This window comes from Microcaecilia unicolor, chromosome 5 (assembly GCF_901765095.1).
Source record: "Microcaecilia unicolor chromosome 5, aMicUni1.1, whole genome shotgun sequence".
NCBI classification, from domain to species: domain Eukaryota; kingdom Metazoa; phylum Chordata; class Amphibia; order Gymnophiona; family Siphonopidae; genus Microcaecilia; species Microcaecilia unicolor.
The window spans coordinates 217884314-217907006 of record NC_044035.1 but is presented as its reverse complement, the minus strand read 5'-3'; the positions used below and the strand labels follow the sequence as shown (position 1 = coordinate 217907006).

At 43.5% G+C, this 22693-nt stretch overlaps 1 protein-coding gene across 1 annotated transcript in view; it reads left to right on the top strand.

Moving 5' to 3' along the window:
• The window catches only part of AGPAT3 (1-acylglycerol-3-phosphate O-acyltransferase 3), a 119668-nt gene that overhangs the window by 35934 nt on the left and 61041 nt on the right, over positions 1-22693 (top strand). Inside the window, 2 exon segments of the mRNA XM_030203774.1 lie at positions 11716-11885; positions 12608-12769. Coding sequence (XP_030059634.1) covers positions 11716-11885; positions 12608-12769 — 332 coding nt within the window.

The window sequence follows — 22693 nt, the reverse complement described above, 5'->3', positions numbered from 1 at the left end:
TGAGTCTTGCACAAGGGAGGTACATTTCCTCAACAGAATATGCTCATTTTTGACCTCCAAACTAATCTTCCCCAGAAAGGGTTATTTACATGTCCTCATACTTTCCAGCCTTTTTCTCTTGATCCTCCATTGACTACTTTAATTGCAGTGAGTACTTTGTCTTCTTTCACTCCTTTATCGACCATTGGCCTCCAAAAATTGGTTCATTGTATGCGTGCTTCAGGTTAAGAAGATAAGAACATAAGCGTTTGCCAGACCGAAGGTCAGTCAAGCCCAGTATCCTGTTTTCAGCAGTGGCCAACCCAGTGGCCTGGAGATTGCTTCTGCTTGTTTCTTGCTTGTAGCTTATGAAGTAGGGGAGGTTTTAGTACTCCTCCCAAATTTTGTTGTATGCTTCTACCCTTGCTCAATGCTCTCATGGCAGATCCACATCTGGTGCTAGCAGGAATTCCATATGGTGTCAGCACTGCAGCTTCAGGTTCTTTAGGGTGTTTCATATTGCTCAGTCCACGAGCCCAGGGTTCAGAGTCTCTTCCCTTGGGAGTGCTACGTTTTGGCCTTGGGGCAAGTTCGGTAATGTTGCTCCCAGGTCTGGGTTCCTCACCCTAGTTTGTATATTTGGGTCTTCTTTATTGTTTTGGCATTACCAATAGTTCGATTTGTTTCAGTTCAGAGGATATGAGGATAAAGAGCCTCTTGTGACAGTGGTGTGCACATCGCCTCTGGTGTCCCAGGACAGTGATCCATGAGGCTAAGGTTAGTGGGTCCTTCTTGGGTGTAGCTGCTCCCTTGGTCATCTGTCACAAAGGGGATGCTCAAGGTCAGTAGATTATCATTGTGAAAGGTGTGCACCGAGTCCTGGTTTTCATCCTACCCAGGATCTTAGAGCTTTGGTACATCCTTATCATCCTGCTAGACCAGCCAGACAAGTGGGAAGATAAAATTTGTTCTGCTAATTTATATTTCTTTAGTTCAGACCAATCCATGCCCTTTTGAGAAGACTGTGTCTGAGCTTTTCTTCTTGATACCGTCTAGGGCTAAAGGAACTTCAGTTTTTCCTGGTTGTGGTTCCAGGGAGAGAATTTCCTTGTCCTGACACAGCTAGGAATCCCTAAAAGTTATGCTGTAATTCTGTTCTGTAATGTTAGTTTGTTTCCTGCTCTGTGGTGCTCTTCTGTGATGTTTCTGACAATACGGCAAGTTGGATTTGAGGTTCCTAGTGCAACGTCTTTCATAATGTAACAGATTTTTAAAAATCTATTGCTTTTCTGTATATTGTCATGGCGAATCCATGTGTCTCTTTCTGAATTAAGATGTCTAAACAGGGGATCTCACAACAGTTATAGTGCATCTTAAACTTCAGTTTACTATCTTATGTATTGAGCCTTAACAAGCCCATACAGGCCAAAGAGCTTCAGATGGCCATTAAGCTTCTTAAGGCCTTTTCGGCACCTGGAGAAGATGGGTTTTGGGGAGAAATTTACAAAAGCTTGCAGTTCCTGTTCATTGGCCCGCTGATGGCGTATTATACAGACGTGGTGGAGAAGGGAGTTTTTTCTTTGCATGACAACACAGTCTTGATCACCCTTATTCCCAAACCAAATAAACCTTACAAGACAGCAGATTCTTATCGGCCCATTTCTTTATTTAATGTTGATATTAAGCTTTTGTCCAAGGTCTTGGCCAGTCGCCTGGCAACCTTTTTGCCTACCTTAGTGAGTGAGGAGCAAGCAGGCTTTGTAAAATCTTGGTAGTCAGTGCTAATGTTCTAAAAATCTTACTAGCTATGTTGTATTGCCAGTCCCATGAGATTCCTGCTTTGGCGGTCAGTTTATATGCCGAGAAAGCCTTTGACAAAGTTAGTGGGTCATTTTGTTTGAGGGTTCTGACTCATTTTGACATCTAGGGCTGGTTTCTTCAAGGAATCAGTACATTGTATAACTTACCATTAGCTCATTAGTCAATGAAGAAAGAACCTCTTCTTTTCAGGTCCATCGTGGCACCCAGCAGGGTTGTTTTCCCTGTTTCCCCTCCTTGTTCTCTTTCTGGAGCCCTACTTAGGCTGTTAAATATTGAGCCTACCATACCTGGAGTAACTATTTTGGGTTATCAAATCAATGGCCTTAGCATTTGAGGACGATCTTATTATGATTTGTGATCTGCAAGTTGCTTTGACTAAGTTGTTAGAACTGATTACTAGTTACAGGTCTGTCTCAGGCTTCACATAAATTTGTCTAAATCCAAGGTCTTGCCTGTGCTTGCTGGGGTCACTCTAAATGGGGGGCACCTTTCCTCTAGTGTGGGAAGATACAACTTTGGAGTGGAGAATTGGCCTAATGGTTAGCGCAGCGGGCTTTGATCCTGGCAACCTGGGTTCAATTCCCACTGCAGCTCCTTGTGACCTTGGGCAAGTCACTTAACCCTCCATTGCCCCTGTACAAAAAAAACCCCTTAGATTGTGAGCCCTCTTGGGACAGAGAAAGTACCTGCAAATAATGTGTACAGTGCTGTGTACATCTAGTGGCACTGTAGAAATGATTAGTAGTAGTAGTAGTTATTTCGGTGTTCAAGTTTCACTCCTGCAATGTCTGCCCACTGATGGAAGATACCCATATGAAACTGCAGTTGTGGAGGGCATAGTGCAAAGTGATGCATGTGGAAAGAGGAACCCAAATTATAGCTAAGTAATGCAAGGTTCCACATTAAGAGTCATCGACAGGAAAGGGATCTAGGCGTCGTCGTTGATAATACATTGAAACCCTCTGCTCAGTGTGCGGTGGTGGCTAAGAAAGGAAATAGAATGTTAGGTGTTATTAGGAAAGGAATGGAAAACAAAAATGAGGTCATTATAATGCCTTTCTATCGCTCCATGGTGCGACCGCACCTCGAATATTGTGTTCAATTCTGGTCACCGCATCTTGAAAAAAATATAGTGGAAGGATGACTGAAGGGAGATATAGAGGCCTATAAAATAACGAGTGGAGTGGAATGGGTAGACGTGAATCGCTTGTTGACTCTTTCCAAAAATACTAGGACTAGGGGGCACACAATGAAGCTACAAAGTAGTAAATTTAAATGAATCTGAGAAAACCTTTTCTTCAATCAGTGTGTAAATGTTGGATGTAGAAGGACACACACTGAAATGCACAAACTGTTGCACAGAGAGATGGAGTAGATAGACTGCAGGCAGGTGGGGGGGGGGGGGGGGGCAGGTGTTTAGAGAATTGGAGAGGGGGTTTGGGGGAAAGGAGCAATGCGGACCAGAGTAGCAGTTGTGGGACTGTAGAGGGTTGGGTGAGGGCAAAGAAGTAGGTAGAGAAAGAGTGAGGCCTGATTGCACAGAAACACCCACTAGTAGCACAATGCACCAACCAGAGTGCTCCAGGTCAAAAGTCATTATTTACAGGAGGTGTATATTTGGCCATGTCATTTATTTATTTACCACCTTTTTGAAGAAATTTTCTTAATGTGGTTCACAGCAGGAATAAGTCAAACATAGGCAATAGACAATTACAGTAGTAAAAATATTCAAATAACCATAGAAAGTGTAGCATAGTATGCTACACTAGGGCGTCATAGTATATGAGAGAATATTTTAGTATAAGCAAAGGTGAAACAGATAACTTAGAGTAAAGGAATTAGAAAATAAGGGGACTAATTTCAAGAAAGTTGCACATGATGTTAGAAATGTGCTTGAATATTATCTCAGCTAGGGTAGGATTGGATAAGCAAATCCTGCTACAGAATGTGCAGCCAGTGTTGCTCCCTGTGTGTATGTGACTAGCAAGTTAGTACTTTCTCTATTAAAGGCCTGGGACATCCATGTGCCTGGCATTTATAGAATATGTCCTGTGCATTTAGATGCTGGTTGCTTCCAGTGTGCATCCTATCTCTGCCCCAAACTCACCCCTTTTCAGGGCACATGCATGTACACGACGTTCTGCACATGCATGTACCTGTAACATTTTATAATACTTCTGAAAAAAATATAAAGAGATAGAAATCTATCCTGCCCTTCCTTGTCATCAAGCAGATGCAGCCATTACAGATGGGTTGTGTCCATCAACCAGCAGAGGAGATAGAGAGCACACTTTTTCAGTGCCTCATACCAGCTTGCTCCACTGCCTCTCTTCAGTATTCTCTATCTCCCCTAGCAGAGTGGCTGCAGCTTCTTCGAGCTCCATCTAAAATCTGCCTGGAGGTTGCTCCTGTGCTTTTGCCAGTTGTTAGCAGGGGTGTTGGAGGCTATAGCAGCTTCACTTTAAAGGCACATAGGTTCGCCCTTTCCCTGCCTTACCCATACCTCCGTGGATGTGGACACATTGCTTAGCTTTCCCTGTCCTTCCCCACCAACAGTGGATGCAGGCACATAGGTTCGCCCATTCCCTGCCTTTCCCACTCACCTGAGCCTCCGGAGTTCTATTTACCTCTGCTTTCCTCACAGCGTTTAAAAAAAAAAAAAAAAAAGCGCTTAGACGCTGGAACAGAGGTTTTTCCCTTGCCTTTTTCTGTGGACCAGAGCTGTGATACTCGGTCCAGTGAGGTAAGAGTGTTTTCTGACTCCTCCGAGGTGGGCTCGCGATTGGAGCGATTTTGGCGCGAACCGCCATTTTGAATTTTACCGCCGTTTTCGGCAATGGCTGCGGAGACAGTAAGCGTTGTTCCAAGTGTGGCAAGCGCAGATCAGCAGCGGGGCTCTGTAAATTGTGCTGTACAGACGTTAGAGCCGGCCCGAGCATGGCGAGCGACGATTCTTCGCGCTCTGAGCTGGCAGCGGGTGCCATTTTTGAATTTACCACATGGCGAGACCTCCGCTGAGACGGAGAGTCCTGAGCCCGGGGGGAGGCCTCGGAGTGAAGCTGATATGGGAGCTACTAGCCCCGGCAGAGATCCGGGTGCCCAGGGTGAGTTTTTCTCCCCTGATTTTGTCTTATTAATGCATAAAGCATACATGCTTAAAAGAGCTCTCCCACAAAGCCCGGCATGGGCCTCTTCTAATGCCCCCCCCCCCCCCCCCCCCCGGTGGATTTCTAGCCTGGGTATGCCCTCTGAGGTGTTATTCCCTGATAATTAGCAGACTATGAAGCGCTGAAGGGCTCATTCCCCTTCAGAGAGTGCTGCACCTCCATTTCCCCCCCGTGGTCGGGCTGCGAGGATTCAGAGGACTCTGGCAGGCCTTCATGGTCTGAGGAGCCAGAGTCTGGTGCAGAAGTGACTCAGGATCTGGACGATGCCTCCGCGGTGAGGATTTTCCACCATGATGAGCTGCCAGCGCTTATTTCTGATGCCCTGCAGGCTCTCTCTATTGAGGACCCTGCCTGTGGCACAGCCTCCTCTGTGAATCCTAGGATGGCTAGTACCAAAAGCCTGCTCGAGCCTTTCCTTTGCATGACTCCATCCAAGAGCTTATTTCGGCTCAATGGGCTCACCCCGAGGGACCTTTGAAAGTTTCCAGGGCGACCTATGCCCACCAGGCTACAAAACAATACATATAAGCAGAACTAAAAAGACAGGAAGAGGAGTTGCAATAATATACAAACTCCACGTTCACAGTAGAACCCGTAGCTAAACATAATCATCAGCAATTAAAATTTGGCATGCAAAATCACCACACAACCTTGCAGGTCAATTATGTATCATACTGTTCTACAGACCTCCAGGAAACTGGACAAAGACGATTTTGTATCAAACACCTACACAAACCAACAAATGTCTTACTAATAGGAAACATCATTCTGCACCTAGATAAACAGAATGACACCAACACTAGATCCTAAACCAATGGAACTTCAGAATAGCACAAGGCATCTCAACTGGACATACTAGCCCACAGGACTGTCAGCAAGTAACAATCATAAAATTGAAAACCACAAATGGGAAGAAGAGGTATTATGGTCCAGACCACAGCAAGCTGACTTCTACACTACAATGGAAAGAGAACAGAAAACCAAGATCACAACACACATACGCAACCAGAGGGAAGGTGGACAATCGCACCTTCTGGATAACAGCGATGAATGAACATAGGAACCTAGCACCAAATGACATCAACTTCATGAGAAATTGGGATGAAGCTTGCGAAAAACGCACTGAACAAATAGTGCCACTTAAAACTAAAACCAGAAATAAAAAACAACCGAGACCCTGGTTTAATGATGAGCTACTACATATGAAAAAACCTATATAGAAAGCTAGAAAGAACAAGGGCCAAAAACAGAACCAAACAAAGACACATGGAGCAAAGCAATAAAAGCATATAAACACAATATAAAGAAAGCCAAGACGGAACACTACAACACATAGGCAAACCGAGCACAGACCAATATGAAAAAATATTCAAACTCGTGCACAATATACTGAAAACCCAAGAAGTGTTAGCATCAACAGAAACACTACCTACTGCAAGCGAGGCTCGCACACTATTTCGAAACAAAAAATAGCGAGACAAGACCCAACCTCACGATACCGCAAAACATACATTACAGACTTCTTAAAGAATGCAAAATCAACAACACACAGCATAGCAGACAGAATGTGGTTCCACCCAAAATAAGCACAGTTAACCCAGTACTAACAAAATACGCACGTGCAAGCTGCCTGCTAGACAAATGTCCCAACTGTATGATGAAAGTTCCACCAGAATGGTTCATTGAATGCCTCACCAAACACATCGTACATGCTATCAAAAGGACAATTCCGAAATGACAAAGGTGAAATCATACTCACCTCAATCCCCAAGAACACAATTACCAAGATCAGCAATCTCACAAACTACAGACCTGTGACCTCAATACCACTACTGACCCAAATGATGGAGGGTCTGGTCGCACAACAATTAATGGATTATATGACAAAATTCTCGATCCTCCATAAATTCCAATCAGGATTCCGACCATAACACAGCACTGAAATGGTCATAACAACCTCTGATAACAAAGTTCAAAAGAATATAAGCCAAGGCCCAGAATATATTACTTCTATAATTCGATATGTCAAGCGCATTTGATCTAGTAGACTACACAACACTAATGGCCCTGCTCAATTACATAGGAGTCAGTGGCACAGTAGCTGCTAGGTTCAATGGCTTCCTAAAGACCAGATCCTACATTATAAAGATGTCCAACAGGTTATCAGCATCCTGGATCTCCAAGTGTGGGGTGCCACAGAGGTCACCAGTATCACCGACACTTCAATGTAATGATGGCCCCACTTGGCAAATAACTAGAGATAATGGGCTTTAACGCATTCATATACGCAGACGACGTCACCATGTTAACAACATGTCACAGAAATACTGGACAAAATTAAAACAGGTCTGGACCTGATGGAAAACTGGGTAGCAACATTCAAGTTGAAGTTGAATAGAGACAAAACCAAATTCCTAGTATATTATCAAGCCCACACAAACTCGCATCTCACTAAAATTCCTAGTATATTATCAAACCCACACAAACTCACATCTCACTAAAACTTCACAATCAACAATCAAACATACCAAATTCAAACGCATCAAAAAATACTGGGAATTATTATAGATTGTCACTAAACAGCGAATATCAGCAGTAACAACAAAGTGCTTCAGAATGCTATGGAAACTGAGCAAGGATCAGAGCCTATTTCCCCCGAGACAGTCATTCCGGATAATAGTGCAATCAATGATACTATCACAACTGGACTATTACAATGCAGTATGTGTAGGATACAAGGAAAATATGCTGAAATCGTTACAAACCATCCAAAACATGGTAGCAAGGCTAATATTGAAAAAGCTGAAACATGAAAGAGTTACCCCTTGCTCGAAACACTATGCTGGGTGCCAATCAAAGCAAGATTAATCTTCAAGTTAGCACAATGATTTACAAAATATTATCCGACATGTCACCAGAATATATGCTAGATATGATCAAACTATCCCCAAGAAACACAAGCCTAGAAACCAGAGGCTACCTACTTCTGCACATACCCAACTGCAGAAATATAACTTACAAATCTATATACATGGTTGGATTTAGCTACCTGGACTCCAAAGTGGTGGAGCTCAATACCAAAGATCACAAGCAGCATATCCAACTAACTACAGTTTAAAAAAAGAACTGAAAACCTACTTGTACAGAAAATTCTTTAACTAAACAAGTTGTCCAGGCCCTTTCTGCTGCCTAATCTACTATCCATCAGAGTAATGTTCAATCAGAAAGTAAACTAGACACCATCATTGTAACTCTCAACCAGAATGTAAATTGTAAGCCATTTTGAACCAAAACCTGTTTCTGGATAACTGTGGGATACAAGAATGCATAACTAAAAATAAAAGACAACAAATATATCCAACCTGGAATGACTCATTCAGACAGACTCCAGGGTCAGTGATCTCTCCCCCCCCCCCCCCCCCCATCCAAAATGAGGTTTAGTATCACATTAACTTCCTGTAACTATGGGCCATTTGGAACGCTTTAAAGGTGTTCAGAGATTGGCTAATGCACCAAATTATCCTCAAATGGACAATTAGGATGCAATATATTATGTCAGCAAGCAGGGAGGCATGGGATTGTACCTCCTTTGTCAAGCAGTCAGAGTGTTGTGTTGGGCATACGGTCATGGCATGGTGCTCAGAGTTACTTACCTGGTGGGGAAGAGCAACTATCTGGCTGACAGACTGAGCTCAAGATCTTTTGACAGTAGAGTACCCCCTCAATAGATCTCTTTGACACTTACTGAACAACATGGTTCTTCTGTTCTAGGCAGGATCTCACAATAGACTAGCCTCTGATGCCTTTCTCCTCGACTGGGGGGGGGAGGGACTTCTGTACACATGTCCTCCTACATCTCTCATAGTGAAAACTCTGCTGAAACTCAAGTAAGACCAGGGAACCATGATCCTCATCACTCCTTATTGGCCAAGACAGATCTAGTTCCCTCTACTTCTAGAGTTAGCTTCCAGAGAGCTGTGGAGATTAGACTGCTTTTAGACTCTCATCACTCAGAGTGAGGGGTATCTTCTGCACCCCAACCATCAGTCCGTAGCTCTCATGGCTTGGATGTTAAGAGGCTAGGCATGGCCTCTCTTCAGTTACATGAAGGTATGTCTTGTATCTTGCTTGCTTCTGGGAAAGATCCTACAAAAGGGTTGCATAATTGTAAGTGGAGGAGGTTTGCTCTCTGTTGTGAGGACAAGGCCCTAGATCCTTTCTCCTGTTCTACACAAAAACTGCTCAAATGCCTCCTACACCTTTTTGAGTCTGGCCTTAAGGACCAACTCTGTAAGAGTTCACCTCAGTGCAAGTGGCACTTATCCTGTTGTGTAGAGGGTTAGCCCATCTCTGTACAGCCTTTAGTTGTTCACTTCATGAGGGGTTTGCTGTTTCTAAAGTCCCCAGTGAAGCCCCCCCCCCCCCCACAGTGTCAAGGGATCTCATTGTCATCCTCACCTAACTGACGAAAGCACCCTTTGAATCACTTGTTACTTGCTAACTGAAGTACCTAACCTGGAAGGTTATCTTTGTTGTGGTGTTCACTTCCGCCCACAGAGTCATTGAGCTCCAGGCTCTAGTAGCCAATTCACCTTATATAAGTACCATCGTAACAGAGTAGTTCTTTCTTCGCATCCATCCTTCCTAAGGTGGTTTCAGAGGTTTAAAAAAAACATTTATTTATAGAATTTTCAAATTAAAGCACAAGCATTTACTTATTGCAGAAAAGGAAAGTTACAAAGAATAAAGGCACAAAGTAAAACACTGAAGAAAAATACAATTTAAAGGAAATGGGGGTGTGTGTGGAAGAAATGTCATGGTCAGATCTCACCGAACATCTTTAACGGTTCAGTGAGAGTCCTTGTAAGGGAATTTTATTTGCCAAAACATTGACGGTTGCTGAGGCTCAAAAAAATATATATAATTCTGCCCTCCCCCCTCCTCCAGCTTTATTAAACATTTACCAGGGAAACAAAGAAAGATAACACCCCTTAGTTGTAATATTCAGGACAGAGCAACAAAAATTATTTCTGTCTCTTGTGAGTGGCTTTTGATACATCAAACAGACTAGACATCCATTTTCTGACCTAGTCATCCTGTACAATTTAGCTTACACACATTATAATGAACCAGAATTTAAAATATATGCTTTGGAGATCACAAACAACTTTAGAATTTGCACTTTTAAGGTGGTATTACAAGCTAAACTAGCTTCCCTCAACTAATTACTGTATATACTCTAATATAAACCAATATTTTTAGGCAAAACAAATGGCCCAAAAATGAGGATCTTGGTTTATATTCGAGTCCCCACCCAATGACAGGAGCTATTGTCCTTCACCCCCTCCCCTGATGACCGACTCACTGAAGCTGACGTGAATGCCCGGTGCAGGGCCCTGAGCATATACATGCTCAAGGCCCCGCAGCAGCCCAGCACAGAACATTCACGTTGGCTTCAGTGAGCAACAGAACAGTAAGATAACAGTAAGAGCAATGCCAGTCGGGGTGGGGGGGAGAGGATGGTGCAACTGCTGGTTATGGGTGAGTGGAGCTGGAGGACACAAGTGCCAGTCATCAAAGAGTAGGGAGGGGGGGGTTGAAGGTGCAGGAGATTGTATTTTAAATTCTAAATGAGTAATCTTCCTGGCCACATCAAATGTTTTTATTCTAATAAATTGGTGTATGACATAGTTCCCATACTGTGCTACTTCATTGCCTTAGTCATGGATATAGTAACAATTGAACCTAGTGGCCAGATTTGATACCCATGATTGCAGGATTCTGGAACTAGCCCTGGTTCATGATCCCTGGCAGATGAGACACACTGCTTCAGTGACAGAGTAGTAAATAGTGAGAGAATATAAAATCCTGTGAATCAAGGCACATAGCACCAAATTGCAGCCTGCTTCCCACTGAGCTTGAAACGCAGCTGGAAAACATTTTGTGCCAAGGGTGCCTAGTCTTTGGCACACCATGATCACCCAAATTTCTAACCTCAAGTTTGTATTTGAGTTAACCTTTTTTCCCCCTTTTTGGGGGGAAAATGTTCACTTGGTTATTTTCGGATGGGTTTATATTTGAGTATGTATGGTACTTTTAGAAGTGATACTCAAACTTGATGACTGTGCTGAAGTGGGGGTGAGAGGGACAGGTGATTGTATTGGGCATGGAGAAGATGCTTGCACCAGAAGGGTGAGGGGAAGAGTGTAGGAGCACCTTAGCATTACTTACCAGCAGGAAGAGGCAGCAAGATGCCAGCAGACTGATTGCAGAGAGTGAGGTGAAGTGCTGCTTCTTAATGGGCTGCTGCTGCTGCTTCTTCTGTGTACTGGCTTACTCAAGGTAGCCTTGAAAGGGGAGAGAAGTTGCAACACACTACAGAGTATCTCCTCCAACTACACCACCATACCAGTGCTACTCCCCACAGCTTTCACTGCAACATCACTATAGTTAGAGACTGTGAACCAAGAAAGCTAGGCTTTAAATCCTGCTTCTCTCACTGATTCTTTTTATGACCTTGTCAATCCACTTTATCTTTCATTTTCTCAGCTCCGGTACAAAATCTAAATTGTAAGCTCTTCTGGACATTGAGCTAATTATCTATTGAACCTGATTTAAAAAGAAAGGAAATTGGGAAGATTTGTGCTCTTTATATACCATCAGTCTATGTTAGAGGAGGGAGAGATGTGAAAACATATGTATCTTTGTGTCTTTTTATCTATGTCTCTCACAATCCCTCACTCTGCAGAGCTGGTGATGTTGTTGGAATGGTGGTCTGGTACCGAGTGCATACTTTTTACGGACCAGGCCACAGTCGATCAATTTGGGAAAGAGCATGTCATCATTATCCTAAATCACAACTTCGAGATTGACTTCCTGTGTGGATGGACGATGTGTGAGCGCTACGGTGTGCTTGGGGTAAGTGATTTCACAGATCCAATGCTAAGTTGAGAGGGCTGAACATTATCACTGTTAGTGCTTCAGAAGATGAGTAATGTTACTGTGGTAGAGGGAAATGAGTGATGTTGGTGCTCTTGGGGAAGTCAAAGAGTATCAGCATGGTAGCTCTCTATATGGGGATAGGTGAAGGATGTTGGAGAGTGAAAATACCTTTCTCTCAGCGTTTTGTAGAGGGAAGAGAAAAATCTCTATAGCAATGTTTTATTGGCAGAGGAAGGAGACAAGGGATGTCATCCAGCTGATGCTCTGTTAATGGGGGTTTAGGAATGACACTGTGTAGACTTTATGTTGGGGGTGGGGGACAAGGGATGGTATTGTGGCTTCATTCTATTAAGGAGGAGATGGAAGGACGACTTAGGGAAGCAGCGGAAAGGGGTGTGTTCACAACTTGGTGGAGGAGAATGAGGAGTGCTAACAATCTGGAGGTGGGTGGAAGATGGGATACACCCTCAGCTAGGGAAAGGGAGGAAGATAGGGAGTGCTCACAAACTGGGGTAGGAAGCCAGATGGAGAGAGCTCAGATCTCAAGAGAAGACAGGGGACAGAACACTGTTAAGTTCACAAGAGGGAAGTGAGATGGACAGTGTTGTACAGCTCAGAGTGGGAGGGGAGGAGGGTAACATTGTGTGTGGTGTTTGTTTCATGTCTTGGGAGATTACAGAGTTCTGTGTCCCATACAGAGTTCAAAAGTACTGGCAAAGAAGGAGCTGCTGAAGGTGCCCCTGATTGGCTGGACCTGGTATTTCATGGAAATAGTCTTCTGCAGAAGGAAGTGGGAAGAGGACAGAAATACAGTTATTGAAGGAATCAAGCGCCTAGCTGATTATCCTGAATATATGTGGGTAAGTGCAGCACATGTCTGAGAAAACAGAAATCCCTCACCTGCTTTTAATACCAGACTTAGAGAGGAATGTGCTTGGCAACTGGTATAGTCTGAGGAGCTACTATGATCACCCAGGGTATACTTCACAAATCAGTATTCAGAATCCCATTGAGCTATAACGAGCATAATTCAACTCTTCTTAAATTGGAAGGAAAAAGCATCAGATGGGAAATTATCTATTATTATACTATCTACCAGCTTAATCACTGGCAAAAAAAAACCTTCTGAATTGCCACTAGGCAACATGCTCCCAAAAGATATATAAATAATAGGCTTATCAGTTCATTTATAGTGTCCAGTGTTCAGGCATTTAAACAAGCTAGTCCTCCCAATGATGGCCAGTGTTTCACACAATATTACTGCTGCCTCGGGATATTTAGCCTCAAATGCACATTTCACACAATGCTTTGCCGTGCTTCACCAACCACCCAAAATGTTTTCCATCTGAGGCTTTTTCCTTCTGACTTAAATAGAGTTGAATTATGCTTGTTTTAGCTCAACACTGAACACTGATTTGTGAAGTATACATTGGGTGATTGTAGTAGTTTTACATAAACTTCACTCATATCAGTAACTGTTCTGAGGAGCTGCCATGTGTCATCTATCTATTCTCACAGTTTGAGGTTCAGGTTATTGTGAGGTGAGAATATAAATTCATTCATTCATTTAAGTATTTATTTACCACTTAGACTTAAGCGGTTTACAGTTTCATTTTACAGATACTGGATCTGTCTCTAGAGGGCTCACAGTCTAAGTAGTACATTGTACTACTAGTAACATAGTAAAATAGTAGATGACGGCAGAAAAAGACCTGCATGGTCCATCCAGTCTGCCCAACAAGATAAACTCATATGTGCTACTTTTTGTGTATACCTTGCCTTGATTTGTACCTGTCCTTTTCAGGGCACAGACCGTATAAGTCTGCCCAGCACTATCCCCGCCTCCCAACCACCAGCCCAGCCTCCCACCATCGGTTCTGGCACAGACCGTATAAGTCTGCCCAGCACTATCCCCGCCTCCCAACCACCAGCCCAGCCTCCCACCATCGGTTCTGGCACAGACCGTATAAGTCTGCCCAGCACTATCCCCGCCTCCCAACCACCAGTCCCGCCTCCCACCACCGGCTCTGGCACAGACCGTACAAGTCTGCCCAGCACCATCCTCGCCTCCCGCCACCGGCTCTGCCACCCAATCCTCGGCTAAGCTCTTTAGGATCCATTCCTTCTGAACAGGATTCCTTTATGTTTATCCCACGCATGTTTGAATTTCATTATGGTTTTCATTTCCACCACTTCCCACAGGAGGGCATTCCAAGCATCCACTACTCTCTCTGTGAAAAAATACTTCCTGACATTTTTCTTGAGTCTGCCCCCATTCAATCTCATTTCATGTCCTCTCGTTCTACCACCTTCGCATCTCCGGAAAAGGTTCGTTTGCGGATTAATACCTTTCAAATATTTGAACGTCTGTATCATATCACCCCTGTTTCTCCTTTCCTCCAGAGTATACATGTTCAGGTCAGCAAGTCTCTCCTCATACGTCTTGTAACGCAAATCCCATACCATTCTCGTAGCTTTTCTTTGCACCGCTTCAATTCTTTTTACATTCTTAGCAAGATACGGCCTCCAAAACTGAACACAATACTCTAGGTGGGGCTTCACCAACGATTTATACAGGGGCATCAACACATTTCTTCTGCTGGTCACCTGGGGCAACGTAGGGTTAAGTGACTTGCCCAGGGTCACACGGAGCTGCAGAGGGAATTGAACCTGATTCCCCAGGATCTCAAGCCACTGCCAACCATCAGGCAGCAGCAGGAATCAAACACAGTTCCCCAGGTCTGCAACCTGCTACACTAACCATTAGGCCACCCAAGAGTGTGAATTTGAGGCATATCTCAGACTGAGGTTAGTGTGACATGGATTTCTTATAGTATATATAAGTACATAAGAATTACCAAACTGGGACAGAGCAAAGGTCCATCAAGCCCAGCAACATTGTTTCCAACAGTGGCCAATCCAGGTCACAAATACCTGGCAAGATCCCCAAAAAGTACTAAACATTTTATACTGCTTATACCAGAAATAGTGGATTTTCCCCAAGTCCAATTTAATAATGGTCTATGGACATTTTCTTTAGGAAGCTGGCCAAACCTTTTTTAAACTCTGCTAAGCTAACCGCCTTTACCACGTTCTCCGAGAACAAATTCCAGAGTTTAATTAAACGTTGAGTGAAGAAATATTTTCTCCGATTAGTTTCAAATTTACTACTTTGTAGCTTCATCGCATGCCCCCTAGTATTTTTGGAAAGCATAAACAGACACTTCACATCTACCTGTTCAACTCCACTCATTATTTTATAGACCTCTATCATATCTTCCCTCAGCCGCCTTTTCTCCAAGCAGAAGAGCCCTAGCCGCTTTTAGCCTTTCCTCATAGGGAAGTCGTCCCATCCCCTTTATCATTTTCGTCGCCCTTCTCTGCACCTTTTCTAATTCCATTATATCTTTTTTGAGATGCGGCGACCAGAATGGAACACAATATTCGAGGTGTGGTCGCACCATGGAGCAATACAAAGGCATTATAACATCCTCAATTTTGTTTTCCATTCCTTTCCTAATAATATCTAACATTCTATTTGCTTTCTTAGCCACAGGAGCACACTGAGCAGAAGGTTTCAACGTATCATCAACGATGACACCTAGATCCCTTTCTTGGTCTGTGACTCTTATCGTGGAACCTTGCATGGCGTAGCTATAATTCGGGTTCCTTTTTCCCAAATGCATCACTTTGCAGTTGCTCACATTAAACGTCATCTGCCATTTAGACGCCCAGTCTGCCAGTCTCGTAAGGTCCGCTTGTAATTTTTCACAATCCTCCCGTGATTTAACGACTTTAAAGAACTTTGTGTCATCAGCAAATTTAATTACCTCACTAGTTACTCCCATCTCTAGGTCATTTATAAATATGTTAAAAAGCAGCAGTCCCAGCACAAGCCCCTGGGGAACCCCACTAACTACCCTTCTCCATTGAGAATACTGACTTTCTTTTCTATCTTTTAACCAGTTTTTAATCCACAATAAAACACTACCTCCTATCCCATGACTCTCCAATTTCCTCTGGAGTCTTTCAAGAGGTACTTTGTACGCCTTCTGAAAATCCAAATACACAATATCAACTGGCTCACCTTTATCCATGTGAGTTATATTAGGAGTGGATAGGCGTGAATCTCAATGTTATTAGTCTAGAGCCAGTTTTGTGAATGCTTGTGATGGGGTTGGTATGAATTTTTACTGGAGGCTGGGCTTAGAGCATATGAATATCTATAATTTGATGCTGGGGGATGGGGAGTGAGGATTTGATCTATACAGTATGAGTTATAATCCATACGTATATTTGTATTGAGATGAGGGGAGAATGATACGGGTTACTGTAATGTGGAAATAGGAGTTGGGTGGATATGGAGCACTATAGTGTGAGTTTGAGGCAGGGGCCCACCCAACAGCGGTGCACATCCCCAGTGTAGCTGGCGGGGATCCCAGTGTCCTAGCTGAAAATATCCTCTGCCAGAAGCCCTGGGTTGTCTGAACACTGCTGAAGTCAGCGGCGCACTCCTGGCCATTGATAGAACACTCATTATATTCCTATGGGTTCACAGTGCGCGCTAATTTTAGTGCACACTAAAAAGCTAGCGCGCCTACAGTGTGGCTTAGTAAATAGGGCTCTAAATCTTTTTACAGTTTTTAAAAAGGGAAAAGTGAATAGAGCTATTGATCTTGTAGCTCTTGATTTTTGATAAAAAAACAAAATGACCTAAAAAACAAAAATGATCTAAAAAACACAAAGGAGCTAATCTATGAATTGCTTTATAAGTAAGACAATAAAACTTAAATTGAACTCTAGCAGAAACCAAAAACCAGTGACTATAAAAAACTGAGATACGCTATCAGACTTTTTTGAAGAAGTAAATAAATTGAAGTCCTCTATTCTGGATTGTTTTAAAACACCCAAATAGATGCCATTACAATAATCCAGCATACTCAAGGTCAACGATTGCACTATCAAACGGAAATGATCTTGATCAAAATATTTACATACCCACCTAAGACTACGCATGATGAAAAAAGCTCTCTGTATTAGTGTATTAACATGAGAATCACAATTACCTAGAACTTTAATAGAAGAAGAAAATTGATACAAAGTCTGATTAATTCTAATACTGTTTACCTTTTCTGGAATTGAATGACTGATCAATAAAAATTTAGGTGTCCTTTTACCAAGCTGTGGGAAAAAGGGTCCTGTGGTAGCTGTTTTTGCTGTGTACCAGGGCCCTTTTTACTGCAGTAGGTAAAAAGCCCCTAAAAAAGACATGGTCATGTGGTAAGATTATGTGGGGAGGAGCATTAATGCCACCCCAGTGGTAAGGGCTCCCGCAGTAATCTGGCAGTAACCGGGGCAGCTCGCAGTGCTAGAAATTACAGAATTTCTGATCAGCAGAAGAAAGGAGGTGTTGATGCCCCTATACAAGTTGTTGGTGAGGCCCCACTTGGAGTATTGTGTTCAGTTTTGGAGGCCGTATCTTGCAAAGGATATAAAAAGAATTGAAGTGGTGCAAAGAAAAGCTACAAAAGTGGCATGGGATTTGCGTTACAAGACGTATGAGGAGAGGCTTGCTCACCTGAACATGTATACCCTGGAGGAAAGGAGAAACGGGTGATATGATACAGATGTTCAAATATTTGAAAGGTATTAATCTGCAAACAAACCTTTTCCGGAGACGGGAAGGTGGTAGAACTAGAGGACATGAAATGAGATTGAAGGAGGGCAGACTCAAGAAAAATGTCAGGAAGTATTTTTTCACGGAGAGAGTGGTGGATACTTGGAATGCCCTCCTGCGGGAGGTGGTGGAGATGAAAATGGTAACGGTTTTAAAAAATGCGTGGGATAAACATAAAGGAATCCTGTTCAGAAGGAATGGATCCTCAGAAGCTTAGCAGAGACTGGGTGGCAGCACCGGTGATTGGGAGGTGGGGCTAGTGATGGGCAGACTTCTACGGTCTATGCCTTGAAAATGGCAGATACAAATCAAGGTCAGGTATACATATAAAGTAGCACATATGAGTTTATCTTGTTGGGCAGACTGGATGGACCATACAGGTCTTTGTCTGCCATCCTCTACTATGTTACTATGATGTCGGCACTCCCCTCACCCTTCCAACATGGTTAGTTCTTGAGTATGGACTAAGCATGCGCAGGGATGATGGCATTGGCAGCTGGAAGTGTGCCGCCAACTTCACCGATGGAAAAGGTATTCAACTGGCAGGCTTTGGGGATCCCTGCCAGCCAAGGTATTAATTTTTAATATAGGAGGTGGGGAGTCTGGGAAGGAAATATGTGGTCCCACCCAGAAATTTGCTTTTGGCTAGACTACTGGGTTGAGGTTAAGGGTACATGGGGGTGAGAGATTTATTTATTTATTATTTACTCATCATTCTTGATACACTGCATGAAAGTCAGTAATGGATACTATGTGGTTTACAGAATAAAAGTTAAATGCTAAAGGTAAAAAAGTAACCTGGGATAGAAAACAGGTAGGAGTTTATCTTAGGGATGACAGTGTGCTCAGGTCAGAGATGGATCAAAGTAGTCAATGAAGAGATGAGTTTTGAGTAGTGATCTGAAAGGGAGGTTTGGGACCTGAGGTGGAGGGGAAGGGAATTCCAGAGGCTCAAACCAAGGTATCAAAAGGCAGTTTCATGTGAAATATTGTCTGGGGGGAGGGGGGAGATAGGGTATGTACTGGGTTATAGGGGATCTGGTTGTTATGTAGGCTGGAGATATGGGAAGGCAGCCCTTAAAGATAAGGAGAAGCTTTAATTTAATAGGGGCGGATGTGGGAAGCCATTGCTCAGAATGAAGAGGGTTGATGTGATCAAAACGATGTGCACAGTGAAGAAATTTGACAGCAGAAGTTTGGATGACCTGAAGTCTTTTTAGTGACTATAAGGGGAGGCCAGCATAGAAGCAGTTGCAGTAATTGAGATGTGATATGACCAGTGCATCCGAAGAGTATGGAAAAGGAAAGGGGAAAGAAGGGGATGATGATTGGATACAGTGCAAGGGAAAGAAGGAAGAGCAGACAGCATCGTCAGTTTGTGGATTAAATGTGAGTTTTGAATCAAAGATAACACAAGAGTATTTTAACAGAATCTTTAAAAGCTGATCACTAATGACTGGAAGAGCAGAGGGGAAGCATAGGGAGGGAACAGGATTCACATTTAGAAGTGTTTAAGAATAGAGAGTTAGCTTTGAGCCAGTGAAAGACATGAAATGAGACAGGTGTTAAGGGTATGTAGTGGCAAAGCAGGGTCAGAGGTGCGATATAGGATCTATATATCATCCACAGAACCAAGAAAGGATGGTGCCTGAAATTTCAATAGAGTGAAGTATATGGAGGAGAAGCGAGTGGTCACCAAGGTCAAAAGCAGAGGAGAGGTCAAGAGATGCTAGAATAACTGAGGCTGCTGGTCTAGAAAAGTGTTTGGAAGAAGATCAGAGACAAAAAAAAAAGCTGACTGTTGAGAATTTCCTAGAGGCCTTGGAACTATCCACATGTGGATGAAGACAACTACAGTGTCAGAACAGGTTGACATTTGGAATACACACTTAGCCAAGACTTTAGAGAAAACGGCACCACTAAAAATGATCTTGTGCCCCACTAACAAGCACTCACTTTGGTTTTCTTCAGAAATTTGGATCCTTAAACACGAAGGATGGAAATTGGAAAAGCGATGGTGTAAATCTCACCTGGATGAAGACAGGCTAAACTGTAGGAAGCACACAACAAAGTACCTCTAAGCCTTAACAGCAACCAAAAAACAATATTTTTCTCAATGCATTGCACAGGTTGCCAGTTCAACCAAGCATTTGTTCAGTATAGTAAACAGCCTACTGCAATCCCCCCATAACAGAAGCAGCCTGCCCAGTCTAAACTGAACTGCTATGATTTTCCTGCATGCTTTGCCAACAAAATTAAAAGTATGCGCCAGGATTTACAGGCAATGAGTTAACTCTCCAATGAGTTAACTAGGAGTGCACAAACCTGCCCCCTCCTGACAGAGACAGATGGTACACTTTTAACCCAAAGACAGAGAAGAGCCTTGACAAAATCCTGAGACCTTCAACCAACTACCTGCTTCCTCGACCCCTGCCCATTAAAGATGGTGCAGCAGACAAGTATGGGCCTTATAGAAGGCACCACAAAAATTGTGAACACTTCACTTTCTACTGGGCAGCTACCAATAGCATTAAAAAGAGCAGTGGTTCACCCTTTGCTAAAGAAAAACAACCTTGGTCAGGACAAACTTGAACGTTACCGGCCGGTATCCAACATCCCATTTCTAGGGAAACTTATAGAACAAGCAGCCTGTGTTCAACTCAGTGATTGGCTAGAAGAGAGAAACTGGCTAGATTCATGTCAGTCTGGATTCAGACCCAGTTATGGAACAGAAACGGTCCTCGTATCCCTACTAGATGATCTTCACAGAAATCGAGATGGGGATTTGCCTCGGTGCTAGTACTGCTAGATTTCTCAGCAGTTTTTGACTTTGTGGGTCATGATATCTTGCTAGCACGACTGACAGAAACAGGTATCAATGGAACAATATTTACTTTGTTCAGAACCTACCTATCAGACAGGCAACAATCCATAATGTTTGGCAGCAACTCATCGCCACCATTGGCACTGACTGCAGGGTACCACAAGGATCGATACTGTCACCTATTCTGTTCAGTATCTACCTGAAGCCACTAACTGAGCTGATTCGGTCAGTGAACACTCAGTTCTACATCTGCATGGATGATGTGCAGCTACTCATACCCATTGAACCTGAATTACCTATAGCCCTGAATAAGCTGATTACCTGTCTAACATTCATTCAAGAATGGGCAGAACAAACTTTGACTGAACCCTAGTAAAACTGAGCTTCTCTGGGTCCCAAACAAAAGTGTATACATACCTGACATCAAAATCTGTTTTGGGAATTACGAACTCCCCCGTAAATCACAAGTCAGGAACCTTGGAATACAGTTAGATTCAGCACTTAGAGAATCCCCAAATCCAAGCAACCTTCAAGAGCTGCTTCTACTATTTGCAACAGCTACTATGCCTCTCTCCTTACATCGAGAAGGTAAATCTTATCCCAGTTGTGCATACCATGGTAACATCAAGACTGGATTACTGCAATGCACTATACAATGGTCTGACTACAAAGGGCCTGCACCAGCTCCAATTGATTCAGAATGCTGCAGCAAGACTAATAGACGTTTGCAAGCGACGTGAACACATTACACCATTTTTGCAAAAACTTCACTGGCTAGCAGTACAATACAGGGCTAAATTTAAAACTCTGTCTAATCGTTAAGGCCCTTAAAGGAAATGGCCTCTCAAGGACGATCACTAACCACACCCTCTCCAAAAGACATTACATGATGTGATATCCGCAAGCAAGTCTTCTCTGGAGTAGCTCTCACACTCTGGAATGCACTCCCTGAAAGGCTCTGCTTGACACAAGACTAGCTGTACTTCAGGAAGCAGGTGAAAGCTTGGCTCTTCAACCGGGCCTTTAATAGAAGTAACCAACTTGTTGGTCTCACTCACACACACAAGGAGTGGCATGGGCTGCACATGCTGCAGCAGGACATGTTTATCCACTCCTATCTGAGATCATATTTAACCATCTTTTACCTCATGTGCACCTCTCTTTAAATTAGTCACCTTATTTTCTAACTCCTCTTACTCTCTTTCCTATCTATATATTCCATCTTTGCTTATACCTACGTAGGTTACTGACGTCAGACAGGGGCGGGCCCAGCAGGAGAAAGACGCGCCATCGAAGCTGGGCGAAGGCAGGCATCAGCTGTCTTCTTGCCCGTGCAGCGCCTTCGGACAGAGGAGAGAGGCGCTGCACAGGCCCGGTAAGAGGGAGGGGGGCCCGATGGAGGAGGGGAATGGCGGCGACGACCCCAAAAGGGGGCGGGGCACAGGACGGAGGATGTCGGGAGGCGGAGCTGAGGTGAGAGAGTAGTGAGGAAGGGAGGGGGGCAGGGGCTGCTTGAATTTTGCTTTTTCGGGGTGGGGGGAGCGGCAGAAAGTGGGGAGCAGCGGGGGGGGGGGGGCAAGGCCGTCCGTACAGGACGCTCCTAATGAGCGCCCTTGCCCCCTCCCGATCCTTTTTTTATTTTTATTTATTTATGTTTTTCTGACGTCCTTTGGACCAATCACAGCGCTTTTAGCTCTGCTAATGCGCTGGGATTGGCTCAAAGTTTGTTTATTTTTTACTTAATGATTTTTCCTGGCACAGAGCTGTCCTAACGAGTGGTCCAGACCTCTCGTTAGATTTCCTGCCTTTTTCCTGCGTAAAGGCAATCGGAAAAGGTTAGTGCATGTCGTTTCAATGGGGTTTTCACACTAATTGCTCATCTCCATTCCGTTTTCGTTAGCTGCTGGCTTCCTCGGTAAAAGCCCTTTGATGCATGCAACGGATCAAATTTTCCTCGTTGGAGAGTCATTAAAGGCTCATTTAGCTTTAGTGCATCTGCCCCTCTGTTAAAGAGAAAAACCATTGGAAATCCTCTATCAGTCTCTGTGCAAATAACCACTCACTGTGTTTTGTTCTCACAGTGAGTGGTTATTTGCACAGAGAGGATTTCCAATGGTTTTTCTCTTTAACAGAGTTTTTTGCACGGGTTTCTTATCTATCAGTCTAGATAAATAAAAACAAAAAAAAGGACCAGTGATAGGATTAGCTCAATTTACAACTTTGGCGTTCTTTTGTAATAAAGGGGCTCATTCACCTGAAGGTGAAATGCCAAGGGTGGATGCA